General features: G+C 35.3%; 1 protein-coding gene across 6 annotated transcripts in view; it reads right to left on the bottom strand.

Moving 5' to 3' along the window:
- Window positions 1-25,752, bottom strand: part of LCLAT1 (lysocardiolipin acyltransferase 1) — a 184,643-nt gene that overhangs the window by 86,075 nt on the left and 72,816 nt on the right. For all 6 annotated transcript variants that reach the window (XM_065928948.1, XM_065928950.1, XM_065928949.1 and 3 more), the window contains one exon: window positions 18,933-19,131. In XM_065928948.1, coding sequence (XP_065785020.1) covers window positions 18,933-19,131 — 199 coding nt within the window. The remainder of the gene's footprint in view (window positions 1-18,932; window positions 19,132-25,752) is intronic.

The raw sequence follows: 25,752 nt of genomic DNA, 5'->3' as shown, positions 1-25,752 counted from the left end.
AGATTCTGTGGGTGCTGGCATGGCTCTGCTACCACCATCTTGTTTTCAAAAACCCCATTTACATTATCAGCACTGCCTTCTCAAAACAGGCATAATCTCTGAGCATACTCTATTGTCTAAAGATATTCCATAAGTTTAGAACCTGGTTTTCCTTGGCTTAAATTTTATCAAGTTTTAGAGTTGGCTAGGGGAAAAAAAACTGAGTGTATTTTTAACATTATGCATTCTTTTTCCATAAAAAGTAAGCCCTCCACAGCATTTTATTTTTCTTTTTCTCATTTTAGTGTAGATGAATATACAGTTAACTCTTGATCAGCCTGGGGGTTAGAGGTTCCTGCTCCTAAGCACAGTCGAAAATCCACTTATAACTTTACTGTTATTCCCTCCATATCCATAGTTACACATCCATGGATTCAACCAACCACACATTGTATAGTACTAGAGTACATGTTTGTTAGGAAAAAAAATACCTTAAGTGGATTAAATCCACATGCAGTTCAAACCAGTGGTATTCAAGGATAAATTGTAGTTACGAGAACCACAGAAATATCTATACTACTCACCTAATGTGCTAAAAACTGAACTTCAAAGATAGATTAATTTATCACTATTGTCCAAGTTTTTATTAATTCATTATAGTATCTACTATGATACTATGAATGCAATGACAGAAACAAAAATCAATGTGCAAGAGAGAAGACAAACTGTTCTCTTCCACATATTTTTAATCCTGAATAGAGGGTATAGATGCACCAAGGAAATGTTACCCACAGGCCTCTCTTAAATGAGAATGAGTGATAATATGAACAGATGCAAATTTTATACCAACTAATATCACAACAATCATGAGCAAATACTATATTTACTGACTGTGGTTGTGCATAACAATAGTTATACAAACAAATCCAGAACAAGTAAGTTCTATTTCTCAGAATTTACAAAATAAATAACAGTACTACTGGATTATAACCCAAAGAATAAAACATTGATAAATTCATATGGATAATTAAACAACTGAGGAGAAGGGACAAATCTCCTTCACAGAACTACAAATAAAATACGTAGATACTCCCCACTCTAGGAGGTGAAGTTTAATTTCGCTATCCACAGTCAGCACTTGTATGTGGACTGCTCTTACTGAATAAAATAGAGAGAGGAGAAAACATTAATTATGTGGTGCAGAATCCTGGCAGACGCCACCTTAACCAAATGATTACAATTAATATCACCCGTGATAAGCTAGGTTGATATTATGAACCTTCCCCATGAAATGAAGTCAGTTCACATTTGTGGGGCTTTCCCCCAAAACCCATAGCCCCCAACTAATCCTGAGAAAATGTCATGAAAAAGTAAATGCAAAACAAATTCAAAACGAGAGACATTCTACAAAATATCCAACCAGTTCTCTTCAAAAGCACTAAAATAAAGGACTGCCACAGAATTGAGGAAGACTAAGGGAACATGGTGATTAAAAAAAAAAAAAATTAAAGGATCCTATGGCTTATTCACTTTGAGATTTGACAGAAAACAACATAATTCTGTAAAGCAGTTATCCTTCAATTAAAAAAATAAATAAATTTAAAAACAAAAAACCAGCATCCTCTACTGGATCCCAGAACAAAAACAGGACACTGGGAAAACACTGGGGAAATCTGAATAAAGTTTGTACTTTAGTTAATATCAGTAGTAGCATACCCATGTTAATCTCTTTGTTTTGACAAATGTCACACAGTTGTGTGTGTAGGAGGTTAACATCAGGGGAAGATGGGTGAAAATAGGAAATTTTTCTCTATTTTCTTTGCAAATGTTCAATAAATCTAAAATTATTCCACATAAAAAGGTATTTAAGCTAACATTAATGCAAACTTGTTTAAGTACATGAATAACAGCTACTTTGCATTGTAAAATTAAAGACCTAAGTGTTCTTGGTTGGGATTCATTTATCTGATTTTAATAGTTGAAGATTATCAGTAGCAACAATACTAAGATACAGTCTGGGCCTTTTATTGTGGAAGGACATGTTAAATCTTGGTCAAGTGATAGGTCCCTGCCTGGTAGTCATTACACAATGGTATAACTCTCAGAAACATCAGACTTGAGTATTTGCCATAAGATTTAGAAAAAGAATAAACAAGGAAATAAAAAGTCACATCGGCTTTTGTAAACCCCCCTACAAATTAGACATATGAACAACAGCTAATTCACTGGATCCCCAGTATTACCTTTCTCTTTAAAACTACCATTACAATCTATAGGTACTTACTTAGTCACAACTGAAAGGACAAGTCAAGGCATTGGAATCCTGCTTTCCATTGAAATTAAGGTTGACAAACAAACTATAAAGTACACTGAGTGCATCTCTCCTATCTTTTTACTATTATTGTAAAACACCCTTTTCAAGGTTGGTTCAAATTGGTCATTGTCAGATTAACTTTATTTGTGCTTCTTTACTAAGTGCAAAGCAGGCAAAAAACTGCAAAGCCTCCCCCAAACTCTTATTGCTTTCTCCTAAAATTGCCCTGTTAAAAAACTATGCATTTTAGATTGTTTTTAGAACTGCTTATTAATTTAGGCAAAAAAAAAAAAAAAAATCCTCAATTTTCAGTAGAATTAAGGATGCGGAAAGGCCTAGAGTCAAAATATGCTTCATACCTTGCCTGTGGGAAGCCTTGCATTCTGAAGCAATGCAGGTAACCGAGGTGTTAAGAGAAGGTACCCATCAATGGGCAAGCCAATTCAGATGACCAACCGTAGTTAAGTGCTTCCCTTGTGGCTCAGCTGGTAAAGAATCTGCCTCCAATATGGGAGACCTGGGTTTGATCCCTGGTTTGGGAAGATCCCCTGGAGAAGGGAAAGGCTACCCACTCTAGTATTCTGGCCTGGAGAATTTCATGGGCTGTATAGTCCATGGGGTTGCAAAGAGTCGGACACAACTGAGCAACTTTTACTTTTTCTTGCACTTTTACCATAGTATCACCAGTAAGTGACTGACTGAATAATCTTAAAGCCCAAAACCATTTCTCCCAACCAAAGAGTCTGTCAACTTCCACACAGCTCAGAGCTTGAGCTTCGTTAAGAAGTCAGTGAACACAGTCAAAATAAGAGCTTCATTTAACATCCCAGGTGGTGTGAGTGGTAAAGAATCTGCCTGCCAGTGCAGGAGACTCAAGAAAGCTGCATAGTGTTTGATTCCTGGGCTATGAAGATCCCCTGGAGTAAGATATGGCACCCCACTCCAGTATTCTTGCCCGGATAATTTCATTGACAGGGGAGCCTGGTGGGCTGCAGCCCATGGGGCCACACACACACACACACGCACACATGCACGCACACATCTCAATGCAACCCTAAAAAAATTACTTAGTTCTCAACATAATTCTAGAAAAAAGTATAATCCTGGTATACTGCCTGGCAGATGAGTTAACTAAATGTATTAAACCTTTGTTCCCAATGGGTTTCCCTGACTCTTTGACAAAAAAAAAAAAAAAACCACCACATCAAAACTCAGTCTCAGCCAAGGAAGTCTGGCAACTTAAACTACAAAGACTTATTTTTCAATTAGTAGTAGGACAGCTAAGAAGAAAACGGTCCGTGTTACATATCTGAAAATACAGTTGTATGCGATATCAGTCACAGAAGTAAAATATTTTAACATACATATTTCTTCAGACAGTTTTCATATAAATTTTAATTCATTATAACCATTTAATAAAATTTACTGAATGAGTAAATCAATTGTTGGATACTTTTCTTTATGCACTGGTGAAATGTGGGAAAGAAGTTGCATCAGAATGCTCTGGGCTGTGTTAGATAACAGAAGACCAATCCAAAGGTCTTGCACCCTAGGTGTACATGTCTCACATAAAGTGAAGTCTGGTCCCAAGGCTGGTTCAGAAACCAGTCTCTCACATTTCTATTTGGCCATCCTCTTGGATGCAAGATGGTTGCAGCAGCTCCAAATATGATGTGTTCTCACAATAATGTCCCAAAGTAGGAAAGGAATGGCACTGTCCCTTCATGAACCTATTTTATTAAGGAAGAAGATCTTTCCCAGGGCCTCCTAACAAGAAATCTCCCTATTACATGCCTTTGGTGGAACTGGCTGATAGAAGGCTAAGAAAGGCAATATGGGGTATTTTCATATGCTTTCATGGGATGTGCTTATCATAGAAATACATTGTTAAAAATAGTGAAACTTCTTCTCTGGCCTTAGATATTTTGTAACTGATGCAAGGACACAGGAAAGAAAGCTGCTATGAAACCTTGCAGGATTTTGATACAGTAGGAAGCAATAAAACAATCAATCTACCTTTTAGTCATTAAATGGTTAGGAATCCTTGACTAGAAGCGCCCTTTGAAGAAAGGGTCACAGAGGCTTCAAATATATTTGCTGTAGAAATCCACAGCAGCTGTTACTCAGGGGGACTATGCTCACTTCCTAATGAAGGTAATAAAACTGATGTCTCAGGTGTACTAAAGAAACTGGCAGGAGTGGGCTGCTACTGACTCTTGTGGAGAGTCTTACTTCAAACTAGAATGTATTCATCTTTTCTCTTGAGTTGTAAAAACAGAAGAAAGGCATGAAATGTTGTTAAATTTAGAAAGGGTCCACACTATACCAAAACCAGCGGTCCTGGTGGGTAATTCTATGTTTATGTCTTGCTATAATTTGAAGAGGGTTCAGTTACGTCATTTTTCATAATTGGGAGGAAATTTAGAGAAAGAATTGCATAAAATGTTTTATTTGCTGTAATAGTTGCCTTTGAAACTTATGTTAATGTGCCCAGCAAGCTGTGTATTCTCTTTGATCCTTGTAAACATAACAAAGTGAGGAAGTGGAGGGGTCAGAGGTGATCAATGAGTTTTTAAGATGAGTTGAATTAATCTTGAACTTTATAAAAAGTGACACTTTCTATTGATAGCAGCAAAAAGAAAATGGAGGGTTATTGAAAACTTCAGATATAACCTGGTACTGAGGGGTGGGACCTTATTAGTGCTGTGGATGACATAAAAGGCTGAGACATTTCAGCCAAAAAAATGAAGGACAGGGAGTTGGTCAGTTGATAGAGAACTCTGTCAATTCACGTAAAACTACTGAATTTATATAACTATGAGATGCATGACATATAACATGTTTATAACTTTAAAAGTGTGCTAAAAAAAAAAAAACAACCTATAGTAAAAATGATATGTGTGCTCAGTCACATGGTTGTGACCGATTCTTTGTGACCCCATGGACTGTATAGCCTGCCAGGCCCCTCTGTCCATGGGATTTCTCAGACAAGAACACTGGAGTAGGTTGCCATTTCCTCCTTCAGGGGAATAATATAATATCCCCACCTTAAAAAAAAAAGGAGGGGGGGTCCACCAAATTAGATGATATCAAAGACATTTATGGCTTAAAGATGATTCTAGTCTTAGTGAATGTCCATTTTAATCAGGAGGAAGCTGAGTAGGAAGCAGAGAGTTTTCCTTCTCCCTGGAGTTAAGTTTGGTATTATAAACACAGTATTTCAAATAGTAAATTATCCATTCTTTGTACTAAATATACATGTCTGCTAAATCGCTTCAGTTGTATCCAATTCTTTGTGACCCTATGGACTGTAGTCCACCAGGCTCCTCTGTCCATGGGATTCTCCAGGCAAGAATACTGGAGTGAGCTGCCATTTCCTCCTTCAGGGGACTTTACCAGGAATCGAACCCTCATCTCTTTCAAATCTCCTGCACTGGCAAGCAGGTTCTTCACCACTACTGTCACCTGGGAAACCCTACTTGATAGACAACAGATAATAAAATTTAGGTGACTTCAGTAAATTTAGTGACTCTTAAAACTGTGTGAGAAACATCTTTAAGTGAATTTATACCTAACATAAATACATTAATGAAATACAGTGAAAACTGAAAATTTGACCCCATAAAATGGAATACCTACCTTCCCAACTAATGTATGATCCCTGTCTGGTTGCATGTTCATGTGTAATAGCAGTGTGCACTATAATCACTGTTTCTCCAGTGTATTGGGCAAGGTGGACAATAGATTTTAACCGAGTAGTTTCTATTCATGATCTTTGAAAAAAGGAGAATGCATATACAACACCAAGGGCAGTTTTTTTAAGTTCCAGTTATTCTTGTAAATCAGATTTGACCAAAGAATGTTTAATATTTTGTCAGACAGGTTATATTCAGGGAGGTCAGACTTAGGAGAAGTGGTGTCTGACCCAGTTTCAAATGTCTTGCAGGACCACCACAGGAGCCTCTGAGGCTTCATTCAGACTTTGCATGCTTTGAACACGTTGAGAATGGATGAAAGCATTCATCAGAAGCCATGTGGTTACTTCTCACTTCTTGATCTCATCCTGAACAATCTAGATAAATTTCACAATCTGTGGTGGTTCCCAGTTTTTGCCACAATTCTTATGTTGCAGTGTGAGAACAGCAGGATTATATGACAATCTACGTTGAAATCATGAGGTATGTGATGTAGATTTTTAGTTGAATCCATGACCTAGCCACTTTTAAAATCACTATCTCTTTAATGTTTACTCCTCTTCTAGTACTTTCTAAAAGCCCGAAACTCTCTTTGCTAGTCAAGTGTGATTAGTTAGCAATCCAGAAAAACCCAAGGAGCCGTGAGCTAGGTGGGCCAAATGGCACACGAATTTCTTGGTACAAAAACACCAGGCAAATGGACTGTTATTGACACCTTTGGGTTTAGTATTTCCTTCATTGTTACTAAGTAGTTATGAAGTTAGCTAAAAATGAAAATCTAGGTCTAAACCACCATTACTAAAGACAGCTGAAACCTAACTATCTGACATTTCTCTTTAAAATCTAATTTCACGTAACTTAGGAGACTCTAAACTCTTTAGTTAGCTTACCAAAACTCTTCACTACTTGAACTGGAATCTAAACAGTCTTAATGGTTTCTTACATAACGTCTGTTACTTACATACTTTAAAAAAAAATAATTTCCAAATTCTAAATTCTCATCCCTTCTCCAAATGGATACTACAGATATTATTATTTCCCTTTAGTCATTTGTAAATGAACTAAAAGAACCAGATGATTATATTTCAAACTCTGGAAAGCAAACATTTATTTAGAAGTGATTATAAATAGCAACATTAAATACACTCTAAGCTCATGGCAATTGTCAACAAGCTAAGTCTAGCATAGTCTGAAGCAGGATGGAGCTCACCAGTAAGACACATCCATTCTTTTTCTTTTTTTTCATTTTCTCCTGCAAAGTCCAACCTTAATACTCCATTTGCTGACACACTGTTTTATTTTTCCTGCCTACACTTTTGCCTTGCTTAACTTATTCACTTTAAAAGTTCTAAAATTGGGTCTTCTTCAATCCAAAATCTGTTCTCATTAATGGTTTGCCTTTTCAGGAAATCCTATCAAGTCCATGTATACTTTAAGGGCCCACAATATGAAAGACACTCTATAAGAAGCTTGTAACTTTTGGGATAAGAAAATGGGATAGCTAAGAATGAAATACATATGAGCTCAAAATGAGAACAGACAGTTCAGTTTAACAACATTAAAAATGACTATACCACTGCAGAACAAGAGGAAGTAAAAATTAGGTGGTCAGGGAAAGAGAATGTGGGTCTGTGAGACACTGGAAAAATCAGAGGTCTGATACAGATCTCTGTAAGGCAAAAGATGAGAGTGTAGATGTCCCTAAAGGAACTATAGAAATAAAAGGCAGCAGCAATAGTGTACTGGCATTTCATTTAATCTTCACAATCACCCAATAAAGCTGTATTACTTTTTTGTTAAACTGAGATATAAGTGACAAATAACATCAGGCATAACATTAGTTTTAGATGTATAACACCATGATTCCATATATGTATATTCACGGAATGATGACACAGTAGGTCTAAGTTAACATCTATAACCACATATAGTTACAAATTTTTTTCTTAAGACCAGAAGTTTTAACATCTATTCTCAGAAACTTTCAAATATATAGTAGAATATTATTAACTACAGTCACCATGCTATACATTACATCCCCATAACTTATTTATGTTATGACTAGAAGTTTGTGCCTTCTTACCAACTTCACCCATTTTGCCCATCCCCAAATCCTGGCCTCTAACAACCACCATCCATTCTCTATATTCAGTTCAGGTTTTCCCGGGTTTGTGTTATTTCATTTTGGGGGACTGCACATGTAAGTGAGATCACATGGAATTCTCTTCTATCTTATTTTTAACTTAGCATGATGCCCTCAAAATCTATCCAGGTGACACAAATTACAGAATATCCTTTTTTTATATCTGAATAATATATGCCACTGTCTATATTTACCATTTTCTTTATCCATTCATCTACCAATGAACACAAGTTATTTCCATCTCTTGGTTATTGTAAATAACACTGCAATAATGCAGATATCTTTTCAAGTTAGTGTGTGTGATTTCTTCCAATAAATATCCAGAAGTAGAATTGTTGGATCATATGGTAGTGCCATTTTTAATCTTAAGAACCTCTGTATGGTTTTCCACCATGTATGTATCAATGTACATTCCCATCCACAGTGCACCAGGGTTCCTTTTTCTCTACATCCTCCCAACACTTATTATTTCTCAGTTTTTCGACTGTAGTCATTCTAACAGGTGTGATGTGGTATCTCGTGGCTTTTGATTTGCATCTCCCAGATGATTAGTGCTGTTGAACACCGTTTTATGTACCTGTTGGCCATCTGTACATCATCTTTGGGAAAATGTCCATTTATGTCCTGTGCCCATTCCTTAATTGAACTGTTATTTTGCTATTGAGTTCTATGAGTTCTTCATATATTTTTAATTTTGACCCTTTGTCAGATAATATGATTTGCAAATATTTCTCTCCCATTCCAGAGGTTGCCTATTTATTTTGTTGATGGTTTCCTTTCTTGTGCTTAAGATCTTCAGTTTGATCTTCAGTACCACTTATTTTTGCTTTTGTTTTCTTAGCTTTTGGTACCAAATCCAAAAAATCATCACCAAGACTAATGTCAAGGAGCTTGCCACCTATTTTTTATTCTAGGACCTTTAAGGTTTCAGGCCTTATGTTCAAGTCCTTATTCCATTTTGAGTTAGTTTTTGTATATGGTGTAGATAGTAGTCCAGTTTTCATAACACTTTTTATTGAAAAGACTATCTATCCCTTCTTTATTGTATACTCGTCATAAATTAATTGTCATATAATTGTCATATAATTTATAGTGTCATAAATTAATTGACCATATATGTGTGGGTTTATTTCTGGGCTCTGTATTCTGTTGTACTTATCTATTTGTCTGTTTATACACCAATGCCATACTGTTCTGATTACTATAGTTCTCTAGTATAGCCTAAAATCAGGGAATATTATACCTGTGGCTTTGTTCTTCTTTCTCAAGATTGGTTTGGCTATTCTAAGCCTTTGCAGTTTCATACAAACTTTAAGACTGTTTGTTATATTTCGGTCAAAAAATGCCAACTATGAAAACAATGAAATTGTGTTTGAAGCAATTTCAAATTGAAAACTTTCAAATTGAAAACTATACTTTCAATCCACAAGCATAAAATATCCTTACATTTATTTGTCTTCTTCAACTTCTTTCATCAATATTGTATAATTTTCAGTTATTTCACCTTCTTGGTTAAATTTATTCCTACTTTACTCTTTGATGGAATTGTAAATGGGGTTATATTCTTAATTTCTCTTTCTGATTAGTTTGTTATTAGTACATAACAATGCAACAGATTTTTGTATATTAATTTTGTATAGTGCAACCCCACTGAATTCACATATCCTAACAGTTTTTGCTGGAGTCTTAAGAGTTTTCTATATTTAATATGGTATTTGCAAATATTGACGGTTTTACTTTTTTCCGATCTGGATGCTATCTATCTAATTTTTGCCTAATTGCTCTGGCTAGAACTTCCAATATAATGTTGAATAACAATGGACAGTATGGGCATCCTTGTCTTACTCCTGAACTTAGAAGTTTTCATTACTATTAAGTCTGATGTTAGCTATGGGCTTGTCATCTATAACCTTTAATGCACTGAAATACATTTCCTCTATACCTGTCGTATTGGGAGTTTTAATCACTGACGCATGTTAAATTTTGATAAATGTTTTTCTTGTTATTGCATCTATTGCACGTATTGAGATGATCATATAATTTTTATCCTTTCTTTTGCCAGTGTGGTATATCTCATTGATTGATTTGCAGATGTCAAATCATTTTTGCATCCTTAGGATAAATCTCACTTGATCATAATGCATTATCCTTTTAGTGTATTGTTGAATTTGGTTTGCTAATATTTTGTCCAGGAATTTTACATCTATGTTCATTGGGGATACTGGCCTATAATTTTCTTTTGTGGCATCTTTGGTTTTGGTATTGAGGTAATGCTGGTCTCATAAAATGACTTTAGACATGTTCCCTTCTCTTCTAATTTTTTGGAAGAGACAGAAGGATTAGCATTACTTTTTTAAAAATATTGGGTAGGAATTCACCACTGAAGTCATCTAGACTTCTGTTTGTTGGTGGGTTTATGATCACTGATTCAATCTCCTTACTAGTAGTGTCTCTGTTCAGTCTTTCTGTTTCTTTATGATTCAGTCTTACTAAGTCATATGTTTCTAGGAGTTCATCCATTTCTTTTAGCTTGTCCAACTTATTGACATATAATAATTATTCATAGCAGTCTCTCATGATTTCTTGTATTTCTGTGGTATCAGTTGTACGTATTCACTATCATTTCTGATTTATTTGTGTCTTCTTTTTCTTGGTTGAGTCTAGCTAAAGCTTTGTCAATTTTTTCTTTTCAAAAGACCAACTTAATTTCACTGATCTTTTTTGTTGTCTTTTTAGTCTCTCTTCCATTTCTTTCTTTCCTGCCTTCTAAATTGTCTCATTTCCTTCCTTCTAACTTTGGGCTTCATTTGGTCTTTTTTTTTTTTTTTTCTAATTCCCTGAGGTGTAAGGATAGATTTATTGAACTCCCCTCTTAGAGTTACTTTTAATGCATCCCATAAGTTTCGGTGTGTTGTATTTCCACTTGTTGCAAGGCATTTTTTAATTTCTCTTTTGATTTCTTCTTTGACCCATTGGTTGTTCAGTAATACATTATTTAATTTCCACATATAAGAAAATAACTGGAAAATTCAAATAATTTATTTCTAGTTTCATAACACTATGATTGAAGAAGTTTCCTTGAAGTGATTTCAATCTTCTTAAATGTAATAAAACTTGTTTTGCAGCCTAACATATGATCTATTGTGGAGAATATTCCATGGGAAAATGAGAGAAGTGTGTATTTCATTGCTTTTGCATGGTGTGTGTATGTGAAAGTTGCTCAGTCGTGTCCAACTCTTTGTGACCCATGGACCACAAAGTCCATGGAATTTGGAATGTTTTATATATGTCTATTAAATTATATTAGACCAATTGAACTTAACGGTCATTGTTTCCTTATTAATTTTGTCTGGATGACCACCCATTGATGAAAGTCCTCTACTATTAATGCACTGCCATTTCTCACTTAGGTCTCTTAGTATCTTTTTATACATTTAGGTGTTCCTATGTTGGATCCATAAATATTTACATATGTTATATGTTATATACTGTTGTTGGACCGACCTCTTCATCATTATATAATGAGCCTGTCTTTTATTAAAGACTGTCTTAAAGTCTATTTTGTCTGATATGAAACACAGCTAACTCAGCTTTCTTTTTATTCCTATTTGCATGGAATATCTTTTAATTACTGATAGCTATGTACTTACTGCCATTTGGTTGCTTTGTGGCTGTTTTAGAATTCTTCTGTTCCTTTCTTACTCTCTTGCTCTATTCCTTTATGATTTTCAGTAGTGGTGGGCTTAGATTTCTTATTCTCGATCATTTGTGCATCCACTATAGGTTTTTGCTTTATGGTTACCATGAGACATAAAATAATATTGTTTTAAGCAACAACTTAATTTGGAACATATTCTAAGGCTATACATTTTTACTACTCCATATTTTGTTTCTGAGGTCACAATTTACATCATTTTATCTTCTGCATCCCTTAATTGTTATAATTACAATTATTGCTAATACTTCTGTCTTAAAATTTATTTTAGCTTTAGAAGTGGTTAACTCAACCCTTACAACATTATTCTAAATTTTACTATATATTTATATTTACCAAGGATATTTATTGTTTCCCAGTACTAATTAGCACCTTTTCTTTTCAGCTTAAAGAAGTCCCTTTAACATTCCTTTGTAAGGCCAGTCTAGAGGTGATGGACTCCTTGAGCTTTTGCTTATCTGGAACACTCCTTCAATTCTGAAGGATGACTTTGTCAGATACAGTCTTCTTGATTGGCAGTTTTTAAATTTCAGCACTTTGAATATAGTACGTCACTCCCTTCTGGTCTGCAAAGGTTCTTCTGAAAAATAAGCTGATGATCTTATGGGAATTCCCTTGTACATAACATGTTTTGCACTTGATGCTTTTAAAATTCTCTCCATGTCTTTAGATTTCAACACTTATTATTATGTGTCTTGACATGAGTCTCTTTAAGTTCATCTTCTTTGGAACTGTTTCCTTCCCCAGGCTGGGCAGTTTTTAGCCACTGTTTCTTCAAATAAGTTTTCTGCCCTTTCCCTTTTCTCTTCTCCTTCTGGAACCCATTTCCCATATTTCCCTTAGTAGTAGGAGTAGTAGTGTTAGTTGCTCAGTTATGTCTGATTCTTTGCAACCACATAAACTGTAGCCTGCTTGGGCTGTCCATGGGAATCTCCAGGGATAATTCCCTTAAGTTATCTTCAATCTTTCATTTTTTCTGTTTGCTGCCTTGACTGGAAAAGTTGTATGGCTCCATCTTCAAGTTCACTGATCTTTTCTACTGCTTTATCTAAACTGTTAAACTCTGTTTTCAGTTCGGTTATTGAGTTCTCCAGCACTGTGAGTTCCTTCTTATATCTTCTATCTCTGTTGAACTTCTCATGTATTGTTCTCCTGAGCTCAATGAGCATCTCTAGGACTACTGTTTTGAATGCTTTACCACCAGGTAAATCACTCCTCTCCAGTTCATTAGGTCTTTTTCTAAGGTTTTATTTTTATAGGAGATGAACCCTACCACTCCAACCATACTCTAGCTCTTGGTTGTCTCACCTTCTGTGATTGTCCAAGCAGCCTACCTACTTTATTCTTAGTGGCTCCCACTAGTTGAGGACAGATGTGCCAATAGAGAGGATCTCAACACCTTGATTCAGGCCAATTAGAAGTCACACCCTCAGACAGCAGCTTTTAAATTATGCAAACATACTTCTCTTCTTTTAGGAGAAGACTCGGAGATGCGCTTTTCTGCCTGCTCCCTCCACACTGAGTCCTACAGCAATGGTTAGCTAAGAACTGTTTCTTCTTCGGTTGCTAACATCCCATTGTTCCCACTCCCACCCCGTGAACACAAACCCCTGGTTACAAGAGCCAGACTCCCAAGGGATGTATTCTCTGGGTAACAGCCATAAAGTCCGAGTGCCAGACAAGTATATAAGCTCCCTTCTCAGAGACACTGGTGACCAGAGGTGGTATGTGAATGATATACCCACCCTCCAAGGTTTCTGGAGAGGATTACAGTGTGCCCTTAGATGTGTGTGTTATTTGAACCCTGCCCCTCTGGCTACAGCAAGGAAGACAAGCAAATCTTTCACAGAGAAGCCCTCTTTCACAGAAAGACTGCTTTCCATTCAGCTGCCTTTGCACTGGATCCGGGAGTATAGCAACACAAGTATGCAAGAGCCCTTTAAAAATTATTTCGCTATCCTATTTTATATAGGATTAGTTTCCTACATATCCTATATGAGTCTCACAGATGTAAAACTATTGATTTTCAAAGTTAGGTGTTTTGAAGACTCTTATCTCAGGTGCCAGTGTTAAAACTGGGGAGCTAAATGTGGGGTTCTCCTGAGGGAGAAGCTCAGAGTTGTCAGATTTCTCCTGATTGTGGGTCACCCTGTGTTCCTGGCTGCACCAGTATGGGACAGAGCTTCTGTCAGGCTGAACTGGGAGGTGGGAGAAAATGAGTGTGTCTTGTTTCAAAAAACACAGGTTCTCGTTGTTCTTGACAAATCATGGTATAAATTTTCTTGAATAAATGTATCTTCATTTTCTGTATGCCTTTAGGACTATTTCCAGAGACTTTAAATGACTGCTACTCTAGATTTTTCAGTTTCACTGGGAAGTGGGTATAGAGAGCTCCTCATGCTGTCATGCTGGAAGTACCTCTCCAGTCATCTTTTATGCCCAAGATTTCTCTTGGGTAATACTTTTAAATATAACCCTTGTAATATTTAAGTTACATTGTTTTGATTGACTCTTTAGAGGCTCCAGTTATATAGATGTTAGAATAACTATGACTGTCTTTCATTTCAACTACTTCCTCTGCCACATGTAGGTTATTAAACAGAGTTCTCTATGCTAAAGGAGGTCCTTGTTGGTTGTCTTATATAGTTTGTTTATGTTAACCCGAAGCTCCTGATTTATTGTGGCCTGCCTCCCACATTTCCCCTTCAGTAACCATAAGTTTGTTTTCGATATCTGTAAGTCTGTTTCTGTTATGTAAATAAGTTCATCTTATCTTTAAAAAAAAAATATTAGGTTCCACATATAACTGATATGACATTTGTATTTCTCTGAAGTAATTCAGAGTACGATAATTTCTGGGCTCATCCATGTTGCTGCAAATGGCATTATTTCATTCTTTTTTACATCTGAGTAATAGTCCATTTTATATACCACATCTTCATTCATTCTTCTGTTGATGGACATTTAGGTTGCTTCCATGTCTTAGCTATTATATATAGTGCTGCGCTGAACAGTGGGGTGCATGTATCTTTTTGGATTATGGTTTTCTCTAGATACATGCCCAGGAGTGAAACTGCTGGATCATATGGTAGTTCTATTTTTAGTTCTTTAAGGACCTCTATACCGTCTCCATACTGGTTGTACCAATTTACATTCCCATCAACAGTATAGAAGGGTTCCCTTTTCTCTAGTCTCTTCAGATTTATTGTTTGTAGAGTTTTTGATGATGGCCATTCTGACAGGTGTCAAGTAATACCTCACTGCAGTTTTGATTTGCATTTCTCTAATAATTAGTGATGCCGAACATCTTTTCACGTGCCTCTTCACCATCTACATGTCTTCTTTGGAGAAATGTCTGTTTAGATTTCTGCCCATTTTTTTTTTTTTGATTGGGTTGTTTTATTTTGACATGGAGCTACATAAACTGTATATTTTTGAGGTTAATCCCTTGTTGGTGACTTCCTTTGCAAATATTTTCTCCCATTCTATGGGTTGTCTTTTTGTTTTGTTTATGGGTCCTTTTGCTATGCAAAAAAAGTTTAATGAGGTTTCATTTCTTTTTTTAAATTTTCATTAATAGGAGATGGATGAAAAAGATACTGCTGCAAGCTATGTCAAAGAGTGTTCTTTCTATATTTTCGTATAAGAATTTTATAATGTCTGGCCTTACATTTAGGTCTTCGATCCATCTTGAGCTTATTTTTGTGTATGGTGTTAAGAGAATGTTCTAACTTCACTCTTTTACATGTAGCTGTTCTGTTTTCTCAGCACTGATTATCGAAGAGGCTGTCTTTTCCTCATTGTGTAGTCTTATGTCCTTTGTCATTGATTAATTGACCATAGGTGTGTGGGATTATTTCTAGGCTTTCTATCCTGTTCCACTGATCTACATTTCTGTTTTTGTAGCTTTGCAGTATATTCTGAGGTAAGGGAGCCTGATTCCTCCATCTGTTCTTCTTCTTCAGATTGTTTTGGCTATTCAAGGTCCTGTGTATTTCCATACAAATCTACAACTTTTTTGTTCTAGTTCTGTGATAAATGCCATTGGTAATTTCACAGGGACTGCACTGAATCTGTAGATTACCTTGGGTACAACAGTCATTTTGACAATATTGATTCAAGAACATGGTATATCTTTCCATCTGTTTGTGTCATCGTTGATTCCTTTCATCAACATCTTGCACTTTTCAGAGTACAAATCCTTTGCCTCATTAAACAGGCTTATTTCTAGGTACTTTATTCTTTCTCACATGATGATAAATGGAATTGTTTCGTTAATTTTTCTTTCTGGTCTTTTGCTGTTGTATGTAGAAATTCAAGAGATTTCTTTGTATTAACTTTGTAACCTGCAACCTTACCAAATTCACTGATGAGCTCTAGTGACTTTCTGATAGCATCTTTAGGACTTTTTTATGTAGTATCATATCATCTGCAAAGAGTGACAGTTTTACTACTTCTTTTCCAGTTCTGATTCCTTTTATTTATTTGACTGTCATGGCTAGGACTTCCAAAACTATGTTGAATAGAAGTGGCAAGAGTATGGGAATTCCATGGAGGTCCAGTGGTTAGGATGCAGCATTTTCAGTGCCAGGTTCAAATCCCTGGACAGGGAACCAAGATCCCACAAGCCACAGGGCATGGCCAAAAGAAAGTGGTGAGAGTGGACATCCTTGTTTTCTTACTGATCTTGAGGACATCCTTCCAGCTTTTCACCACTGAGTCTTTTTACTCTATTTCCTCTTGGCTATTTCATAATTCACTATTTCTGATTTTGCTTTTTAATTCTTTTTGGTTTTTTTTGCTTGAATTCAGTTGACATATTTCTTCTAATTTTCTTGTCCATTACTATTCACTGTATTTCTCAAAAGTATTTTTTTTTAAATCCTCAAATGCTTATTTAATAATTCATTCAATTTAGAGTGCTGTGTTATGGTATACATTTTTTGACTTTTTGGTTTTTCAGTTCTCCCCTCTACTTAAGTTTTCTTTAATGGATATAAAAACTGCTTATGGTTATGGAGTTTGGGTGCATAATTTGCGTGGAGTGAGCAAAGATTTTTATTTCATGCTTCTCTTTTTATTCCTGCCAGATCTTCAATTTCCTTTTCCTTCACTGCCACACTTCTAAGAGAAGTTTACCCCATCTCTATATCTGATTCTCCCTCAGAAGCAATGCTTCTCTGAGGCATCTTCAGGTCTCACTCTCTTTCTAATCACTTTCCTATATCTTGTGCTATGAGCTACTATGTCCTGACCCATGTTCAGTTGGTATTTTGGCATTTAGCATTAGACTGGAATCTTTCTGGGGATGCTTTTGTCTGTGCTTCTTCTAAGTTGTCAATGCCTTTACTCTTAAGCCTTTCCTCACTCTTAGAACCCAAAGGTTTGCAATGATGCATGGGAGAACTCTTTTAGACTTTTTATTTCTCTACTTAATACTGTACCTTCTAAATACCTTCTCTGTCTCCTGATCATGCTGAAGAGATGAGTGATATGTGGTTGTATGCCCTCTGCTTGTTGATTGGATGATTTTTTAAAAATTTTTTATTTTTTTAAAGGATAAGGAAAATCAGGCAGCTGCCACTGTCCTCCAAAAACCATTCTGAGAAGGCTTTTTATTATGGATTCAATCTATTAAACACAAAGCTGTTTTGATTTTTTCTTTTTCATTTGTATTTTTCTCAATGTAACTTGTTGATTTCACATACATTTTCAAGCTCATTCACATACTATTAATATTCTGTTAATATATTTATGTAGAATAAGGAATGATAAACAAGACATTATCATTCTTGATGAATGTGGCAGTTTTTAAAACCCTGAAAAATCTTTGACATTTTGCCATCAAGAGGTGATGTGTATGCTCCCTCCCCTAGACTCTTTGAGGACAGTGACAGCTTCTACCAATAAGGTACTGTGGATAGGCTGCTATATGAATTTTGGCACTATGTCGTAAAATGTCTTGCAGCTTTCTGCTAGTTCTATGGAGATGTTTGCTCGAGGAGAAGTCAGTTGACATTTAATGTATTATTGAACAGAGATGTATTAATATGTCTTTTGTTACCTGAATGTTATTGATTAGAGATGCTTCGATATTTATTTACATAACAAATTGCCAGCCACAGGCATTTAGTTTCTGTGAAAATCTCCAGGTTCTATAATGAGTTAAATAGTCTGGCTATACTGACACTATAATACTGTTATGTGACAAAGACAAAACTATATAAGCATGAAGGCAAGTAAAACACAAACAGGCAATATTTCTTACCAGTCTGTCCTGAGGACAATGCCTGCCCTTTGCTGTCAGAATCCTACACAGTTTCAGTACACTATTGATAGGGACATGGTTTAGAAAGCAAAGAATTCAAATAAAAAGTATTACATAGGAAACCAAAGAAGTACAGATGTAATGGATGAGGCTGTCAGGGAGTTTAGTGGGTGCTTCATCCACTCATATGTGAACAACAGGTTTGAATACATTTTCGTCTCTGTTCCTTACCCCTTCTTCACATTAAGGAGTGAAGGGCAATTAAGAAATGCTGAAAAATCCATAGTCATCCACCACTCAAGGAACACGTTGCATTTCTAACTACGGAAAGTAAACATTTCTAGGAATTTTAAAATGATAGATTAGGTAAGTTCAGAAAACAATGGCACCTAGTATAATGCTTGGAGCCAAAGGGTATTCATTACTATTTATTAGATGAATGTGAGGGAATCAGGTCCTTTCAAGTATCTTATCAGCACAGACCAGTTTCTGGTCTAAATTACCACAAGTATGGCATGAAATAAGAAGTTACTGAACTATTAATTCATATCCTTCAAATTTTTGTCCTTCTGGGACCATATCTACTTCCTTAAGAATAGTTTATTCTCTTTCAACATAAGTCATTTCCAAAAAAGAGATTAAAATAATCTATTATTCCCTAAGGAAAAAGAAAAACTGGTGAATGTTTTTGGCTAGGGAGAGGAAAAAAATGGAAATGGCTTTAGTACTTAAGTGGAATTTAGTAAGTTACTCTGTAGTTTTTGAGTACATGACATATAAAATAAATGAACAACTTAAAAGAATTTATGTAAACCTACCAAATCCAGGAACACTTTTGAGACTGGCTTTGAGACAAATTTTCTCTAATCTGAGGTAGCTGTATCTCATCAGACAATTCCATAGGAACATCCAGTCCATTCTTGTCCGATGATTCATAATAATGACACTTCTTTCTCCAGGAACAAATGCATCACCTGTTATAATCACTTTTACACCAAGCATGGTCTCCAGCAATGCCTACAGAAAAAACCACATAGATATTTAACAAATTAAAGTTATGATTTTCCATAGGTAAAAGTTTATCATGTCCTATAAATAAATCCGATTTCTAATAAGTCAAAAGCATATTTTCCCCCATTATTCTTGCTTCTATAATAAATTAATCTGGAACAAAGTACTGCTTGTATTTTCAGTTCCATTAATTTAAGCTTCCAGCAGTTCCCTAATTTAAAAATGCTAACTTTCAATGAAATCGTCAAGATAGATTACTAAGATAAAAAGTGAAAAAGGCATACAAGATCTCCACCATGTAATGTTTTTAAGTCTACAGATATATAAGATTATTACATTTTTAAATAAAAGAATAGTCAAGAAATTTAATGCTGGATATATGACTGAGGGAACAGTCAAAATTTTCATTTTATACCTCTTTGTACTATGGTTTCTTTTAAACAAATACATGTATTTGTTTATTTTTTAAATATATAAGTAATGTATATTAACTAAAGTACTGCAGCCACAGTACTTAAAACAGTGCTTGACACATAGGAGATGCTCAAATATTTGCTGAATTTACTTAATTAACTTTACTGATGGAGAGACATAAATTATATATGAAATATTTTGAATAAATTATAGACTGAGGTTCTTGAAAGAACAATAATAGATGTTAAGAAGCCCTGATTACTGACTGCAATGCACATTTAAATTTCTGAATAATCTGCAAGTAACAAACTTAGGGACAGAAAACTGGTCCATGGCAGATAAAAGAAAATAAGTTCTCTTTGGCAATATTAAGAAAACTTTGATCAAAATGTAGCAAATAAACACACTGTGGTATAGTCATACAACAGAATATAATACAACAATGAAAATAAATGAACTATGGGTATCAATAGCAACATGGACAACATACAAGCATAATGTTGAGAGAAACAAAACAAGAACATAATGTCCATACATAAAACTTTCTAAAACAAACAGTAACTGATATTCTAGGGGTAAATATGCTTGCGTGCTCAGTTCATGCTCCAACTCTTTGCAACCCCATGGACTGCAGCCCACTGGGTTCCTCTGTCCCTGGGATGTTCCAGGCAAGATACTGGAGTGGGCTGCCATTTCCTTCTCTAGAGGATCTTCCTGACCCAGGGATTGAACCTGTATCTCCTGCAATGGTAGGCAGATTCTTTTACCACTGAGCCACCAGGGAAGCCCAGGGGTAAATATACAGTGGCAAAATTAAAAAGAAAAGCAACAAAATAACTGTAAGTCAGGATATTCCTTCTGTTGAAAAGGGTTTTGTGACTGAGAAGGTAGGTGGTTTGCTGGCAATTTTCTATTTCCTGACCTGGTTGATATTTATACTTTAATAAAATTATTAAAGTGCTTTCATGTTTTATTAATTTTTCAGTATATTTCTAAAAAGAGCTTTTTTAAAAAATACATACAAAAGAATAATAGGACTTCAAAGAGGACCAAGAAAAAAACAGGTTAAGAGGAATATAAGCTAAAAAATAAAAGATTAGATACATGTATTATTATGTCCAAAATATTACAGAGTCAGAGTGTTAAGATGTAAAACATGATCATTTAGGCTAAAGTAGCTAAAAAATGCCTGTATTTTTTGTTAAATTTTCTAAAGTGCTCATAACCACTCAAATAATTATAACCCCCTCCCCCCCCAAAGTTTGGAAAGTTAAATTCCAATGTAGAAGAGACTTCAGGATGGAGAGGATCAGGGAGGAGTCCTCTAGACTTGGACCCACAGCAAGAAATATCCATTTTCCACTTACAGGCGTAAAGGGCTGTCAACTACCAAAATGAAATCACTGAATTATATGTCTTGGCCCAGGTGATGTGTATGAAGTCACCATCCAAGGTTAATTTGGATTGGCTCCACTCTGCATTCCAAATACAATATATAATTTTCAGAGTATGCAAATAACTAAAATACAGGAACACTTCCTTTAAGAGTCAAAAGAGGAAGCTGACTACTAAATGTGTATCATACTATGTGTGTGTATGCTCAGTCACTCAGTCATGTCCAACTCTTCGGGACCCCCATGGAGAATCATTGGATTCTCTCTTGGATTCTCCATTCTCCATTGGATTCTTTACAACTGTGCCACCTGGTACAGCCCATGTTGTACTATAGAAAAGGGCTGAAAATCTTAAGCCTATAAATCCCAAATATCAACTCTAGCCTTACATGTAAAATTTCTAATATGTGTTTCCTATGAATCCCAAAACAATCTTTAGCTTTTCATTATAGTAAATGTCAAAAGTAAAAAATCCCAGACTGTTTGTTGAGGAGCATATCATAAAGTATTCTCTTTCCTGCCATCCAGCACTCTATCAGAATGTGCTTGAGCGTTATAATATATAACCTTCTGGACAACCTAGAGCCCTAGTTCACATTAATCATTTTTAATACCAGAAAAGACATATCTAGTCAACATTATTTACAGCTCCTGCAAAAGCAGAATAACAAATACACTACACAGAGACAAAGTTCTAATGCTTATAAAGAATTCCAGAACTCAAATAATACAGATCAAAAAATGTTTAAAAAGACACTATTCTTATATTTGTTCTCTTTCTAGTATAGAAGATAAGTTTTAGCAGTAAGAACCTAATCTTATAAAATTTTATAATGCTTTATGTCTGAACTAAGAGTGGTAATAATTCTCAGGACTTTAATTGGTCAAAGATCTCACCTAGAACTAGAAATAAATGAGGAATTTCTGAGAATCTTTTATATACCACTGTTTACTACCTCCAAGTGTCCCACTGTGTGTGAAAACAAATATATGGGGTTACCCTCATGGTCACAGAGAATCAGTTTTGCCATGATGCCCCATGCTCCTATCTATCAAGTCCAGTGGATCTTTACTTAGTCTGATGTAAGAAAGACCTGTGACATTCCTTATCTCCAAGTCTGCCTTGGCTGTGACCCAGGTCCTCAAATCCTTAGGTATTTAAGGATGCGCAATCCCAAGTCACTCAAAGACCGAGACTGTCTTCTTTAAGAGCAGCAGTCTAGACAGAAATTATATTCAGTCATCTATGTTTGCTGAACACCTTTTGTGTTCTAGAATGGGAATGGAATAAGCAAGCTGTGGGAAGAGACATGTGTCCTAGATGGCGAGTTAGAAAATGACCACTAAATTCCTAAGACATGATTTACGGTGAAAGGACAGAACTCCAAGTAGTTCTCATAATCTTGGTAATTAGCGAACAGACAGTTGGAAAGACTCAGAATTTTGAGAAGGAAAAATTGCTCTGGGCACAAACAAAGTTTGACCTGACAGTATTGATTATGTTGAACAGAACCATCCAAAATGAAATGAACAAAGACGTGTACTTCTCATTACAAAAATATTTTAAAGGAGACTGAATGGTTACTTTGCAGACTTCAAGTACTTTGCAGACTTTGGGAAAGGATTCTTGGACCCACAGGTAAGTTAGACTAGGCGACCTCTAAGTCTCATTTAATTCTAAAATTCTAGATGATTTTATTGTGAAACCTCATTTAACAGATAATGTGCCAGTTAAAAAATAGTAAGATAAGAAAAATCTTGCCAATGAAATCATTTTAATGAACAAGCGAAACTTACAAAAGATTATACAAAAGAATAATTTGTGATTATTTCTATGAAACAATAATTAGTCTAAATGCATTTATCCTATTTTATTTTTAGTGAAAAATGATTTTTAACTGTTTGAGAGTATTTCAAATAAAGTACACCTACAGGTGAGACAAAACTAAAATTCCTTCTGAATAAAAAGTGATCTATTGTACTATTTGCTTCAAAGTAGAAATGCCGTTAGCACTTTGCAAAAGTATGAAATAAAAAATCATAAAGACACCATGACAGTTTTCCTTCATTTAACAGAGACATTCACTTTCTCAAAAATCAGAACATGATTTTCTGTAACCTAGCTACAAGGGATTCAACTTCTATAGATTTCTAACTGAAGACTCTACTCGATATGCCATCACCAGCGAGCAAGTCAGTGAGTGAAACAGTTAGGTAACAGAAGTTTTTACAAATATATACCAATTTGACACTACAATGGGGGTTGAATCTTGTCTCTATAAGTTCTCAAGACAGGTAATAAGGCAACAGTCAGCAATAGCTGAAATTACGCTTGAAAATCTCAAACAAAAGTACCTACAAGAGACTAGCACACATCAGTAAGTACAGCTTAGCCTGTTCTTCTAAATGTTGGACCAAATTTCTCCAACCTACCATCAGATGAAATTATTGCTTTGCATGCAGTTTTAAACACAAGAATCATATTTAGCACCAGACCACTCAGATTTCAGACATTCATTCTTATCTTTCCCCTCATCCATTCTAGGGCATAGAATTGAAGTTGTAAAAGGTAAATAGATATGACATAATTCTGCTGTAACAATATCAGTTGCTATTGGTTGTAATAGCAGTAGTAGCAGCTATGGCAAAATCTCTCCATTAATTTGTCCAATAAAATCCAGTATTTCTTCCAAAGTAATAGATTTTAATTGTGTACATGGCCATCCAGAAAACAAAAGACTACATTTCTGACACTTCCCAGATTCTGTAAGAGCTTTTAGCTATTCTTAACCTATGTGGTGAGCAAGAGAGATTATATACAACTTATAATTCACTGGTATAAATGCAAAGTTATTGCTCTGGACTTCCTTCCCGCCTCACTCCCTGCTGAGCAGGGCAAAGAAGGGGGTAGTGAACAGTCTTAACCATACAGAAGAATATGCTATGGCAGGCTGTGTGGAAGGAATCTGAGTCCTTGCATAATATCAGGGAGCAGAGTTAACCTGGCAACCAGGACTTGAAGGTGAAGGTTTTGCCTTATTCAAGCTATTCTGAATTCTCTTTGATAATGCAGTTGAGCCTACCCCCTAAAGCTTGTAAAGCAGAAAACATTTACTGCTTACTTTGCAAAGTCTATATTCATTATCTCATCTAGTCATCACAATAACACTCTGTGGTAGGTGGTATTAACTTTTTTCCCCTTAACTGATGAAGGAAGAGAAATTTAGAGATGCCAAGTAGCCAAGTTCAAATTACTAGAAAGCTAGAAGGCCAATACTGAAACCAAATGTCTGTCTCTAATATCTGAATAAGCACTCTGCTTACGCCAGCTCTCCAAAGAAATTAGATTGATTAGATACTGAAGCATAACAGTTATAATGAGTTACTGATGTAGTAACTTAAGAAAATCTTTGAACTCTTAAGGTTTTGGTAGAGAGATTCAGCCAAAAACATATGACTTACAATCAAAAGATCATAAACTATGGAAAATTTATGACATTAAAGAAAATGAAATATAGTGGCAACATATGACATTTTAAAAAAATTATTTACCTCTAAATATTTGCTTTAGACTCAATAAGGAATCACAGGCCTTAAATAACACACTAAATGAGATGGACTCAACTGATACTTCTTGAACATTCCATCCAAAAATAGCAGAATATACATTTTTCTTAAGAATACATGGAATATTCTCCAGGACTGATCACATGCTGGGCCACAAAGTGAGCTTCAGTAAATTTAAGAAAACGGAAATCATATTAGGCATCTTTTCCAACCACAATACTATAAGAATAGAAATCAACTACAGGAAAAAAAAAAACAAACTGTAAAAAACACAAACATGTAGAGACCTAACAATATGCTAACTCAACAACAAATGGATTACGGAAGAAATCAAAGAGCAAATCCAAAATACTGACAGACAGATGAAAAAAGCATGATGATCTAAAACCTATGAGATGCAGCAAAAGCAGTTTTAAGAGGGAAGTTTACAGCAGTATAATCTCACCTCAGGAAAGAAAAAAATCCCAAACAACCTAATGTTAAACCTAAAGCAACTAGAGAAAGAACAAAGAAAACCCAAATCAGTAGAAGGAAAGAAATCACAAAGATCAGAGCAAAAATAAACAGAGATGAAGAAAACAATAGATCAATGAAACTAAAAACTGGTTCTTTGAAAAGATAAACAAAACTGATAAACCTTTAGCCAGTCTCATGAAGAAGAACGGGGGAGAGGATACAAACTACTAAAATCAGAAATGAAAAAGAAGTTACAATGGACACCACAGAAATCAAAGCATCACAGGACACTGCTATAAGCAACTATATGCCAATAAAATGGACAACCTGGAAGAAATGGACAAATTCTTAGAAAGGAACAATCTCCCAAAACTGAAACAGTAAGAAATAGAAAATATGAACTGACCAATCCCAAGTAATGAAACAATGCCATCTGCAACAACATAGATGGACCTGGAAATTATCATACTAAGTGAAGTAAGTCAGACAAATATCGTATGATATTGCTTATATGCAGAATCTTAAAAAAAAAAAAAAAAAGATACAAATCAACTTTTCCAGAAACACACTCACAAACTAGAAAGCAAGCATCGTTACTAAGGGGGAAGTTGGGGGGAGGGATAAACTGGGAGTGTGGGATTGACAGTTACACACTACTATATTTAAAACAGATAACCAACAAGGACCCACTGTATAGCACAGGGAACTCTGTTCAATATTCTGTAATAAATGGGAAAAAAATCTGAAAAAGGAAACATGTATATATAATAAATAAATAAGACAAACATGAGAAATA

This window comes from Muntiacus reevesi, chromosome 3, assembly GCF_963930625.1.
Source record: "Muntiacus reevesi chromosome 3, mMunRee1.1, whole genome shotgun sequence".
Lineage (NCBI taxonomy): Eukaryota > Metazoa > Chordata > Mammalia > Artiodactyla > Cervidae > Muntiacus > Muntiacus reevesi.
The sequence above is the reverse complement of the archived record's forward strand: the minus strand, read 5'-3'. Positions and strand labels throughout refer to the sequence as shown.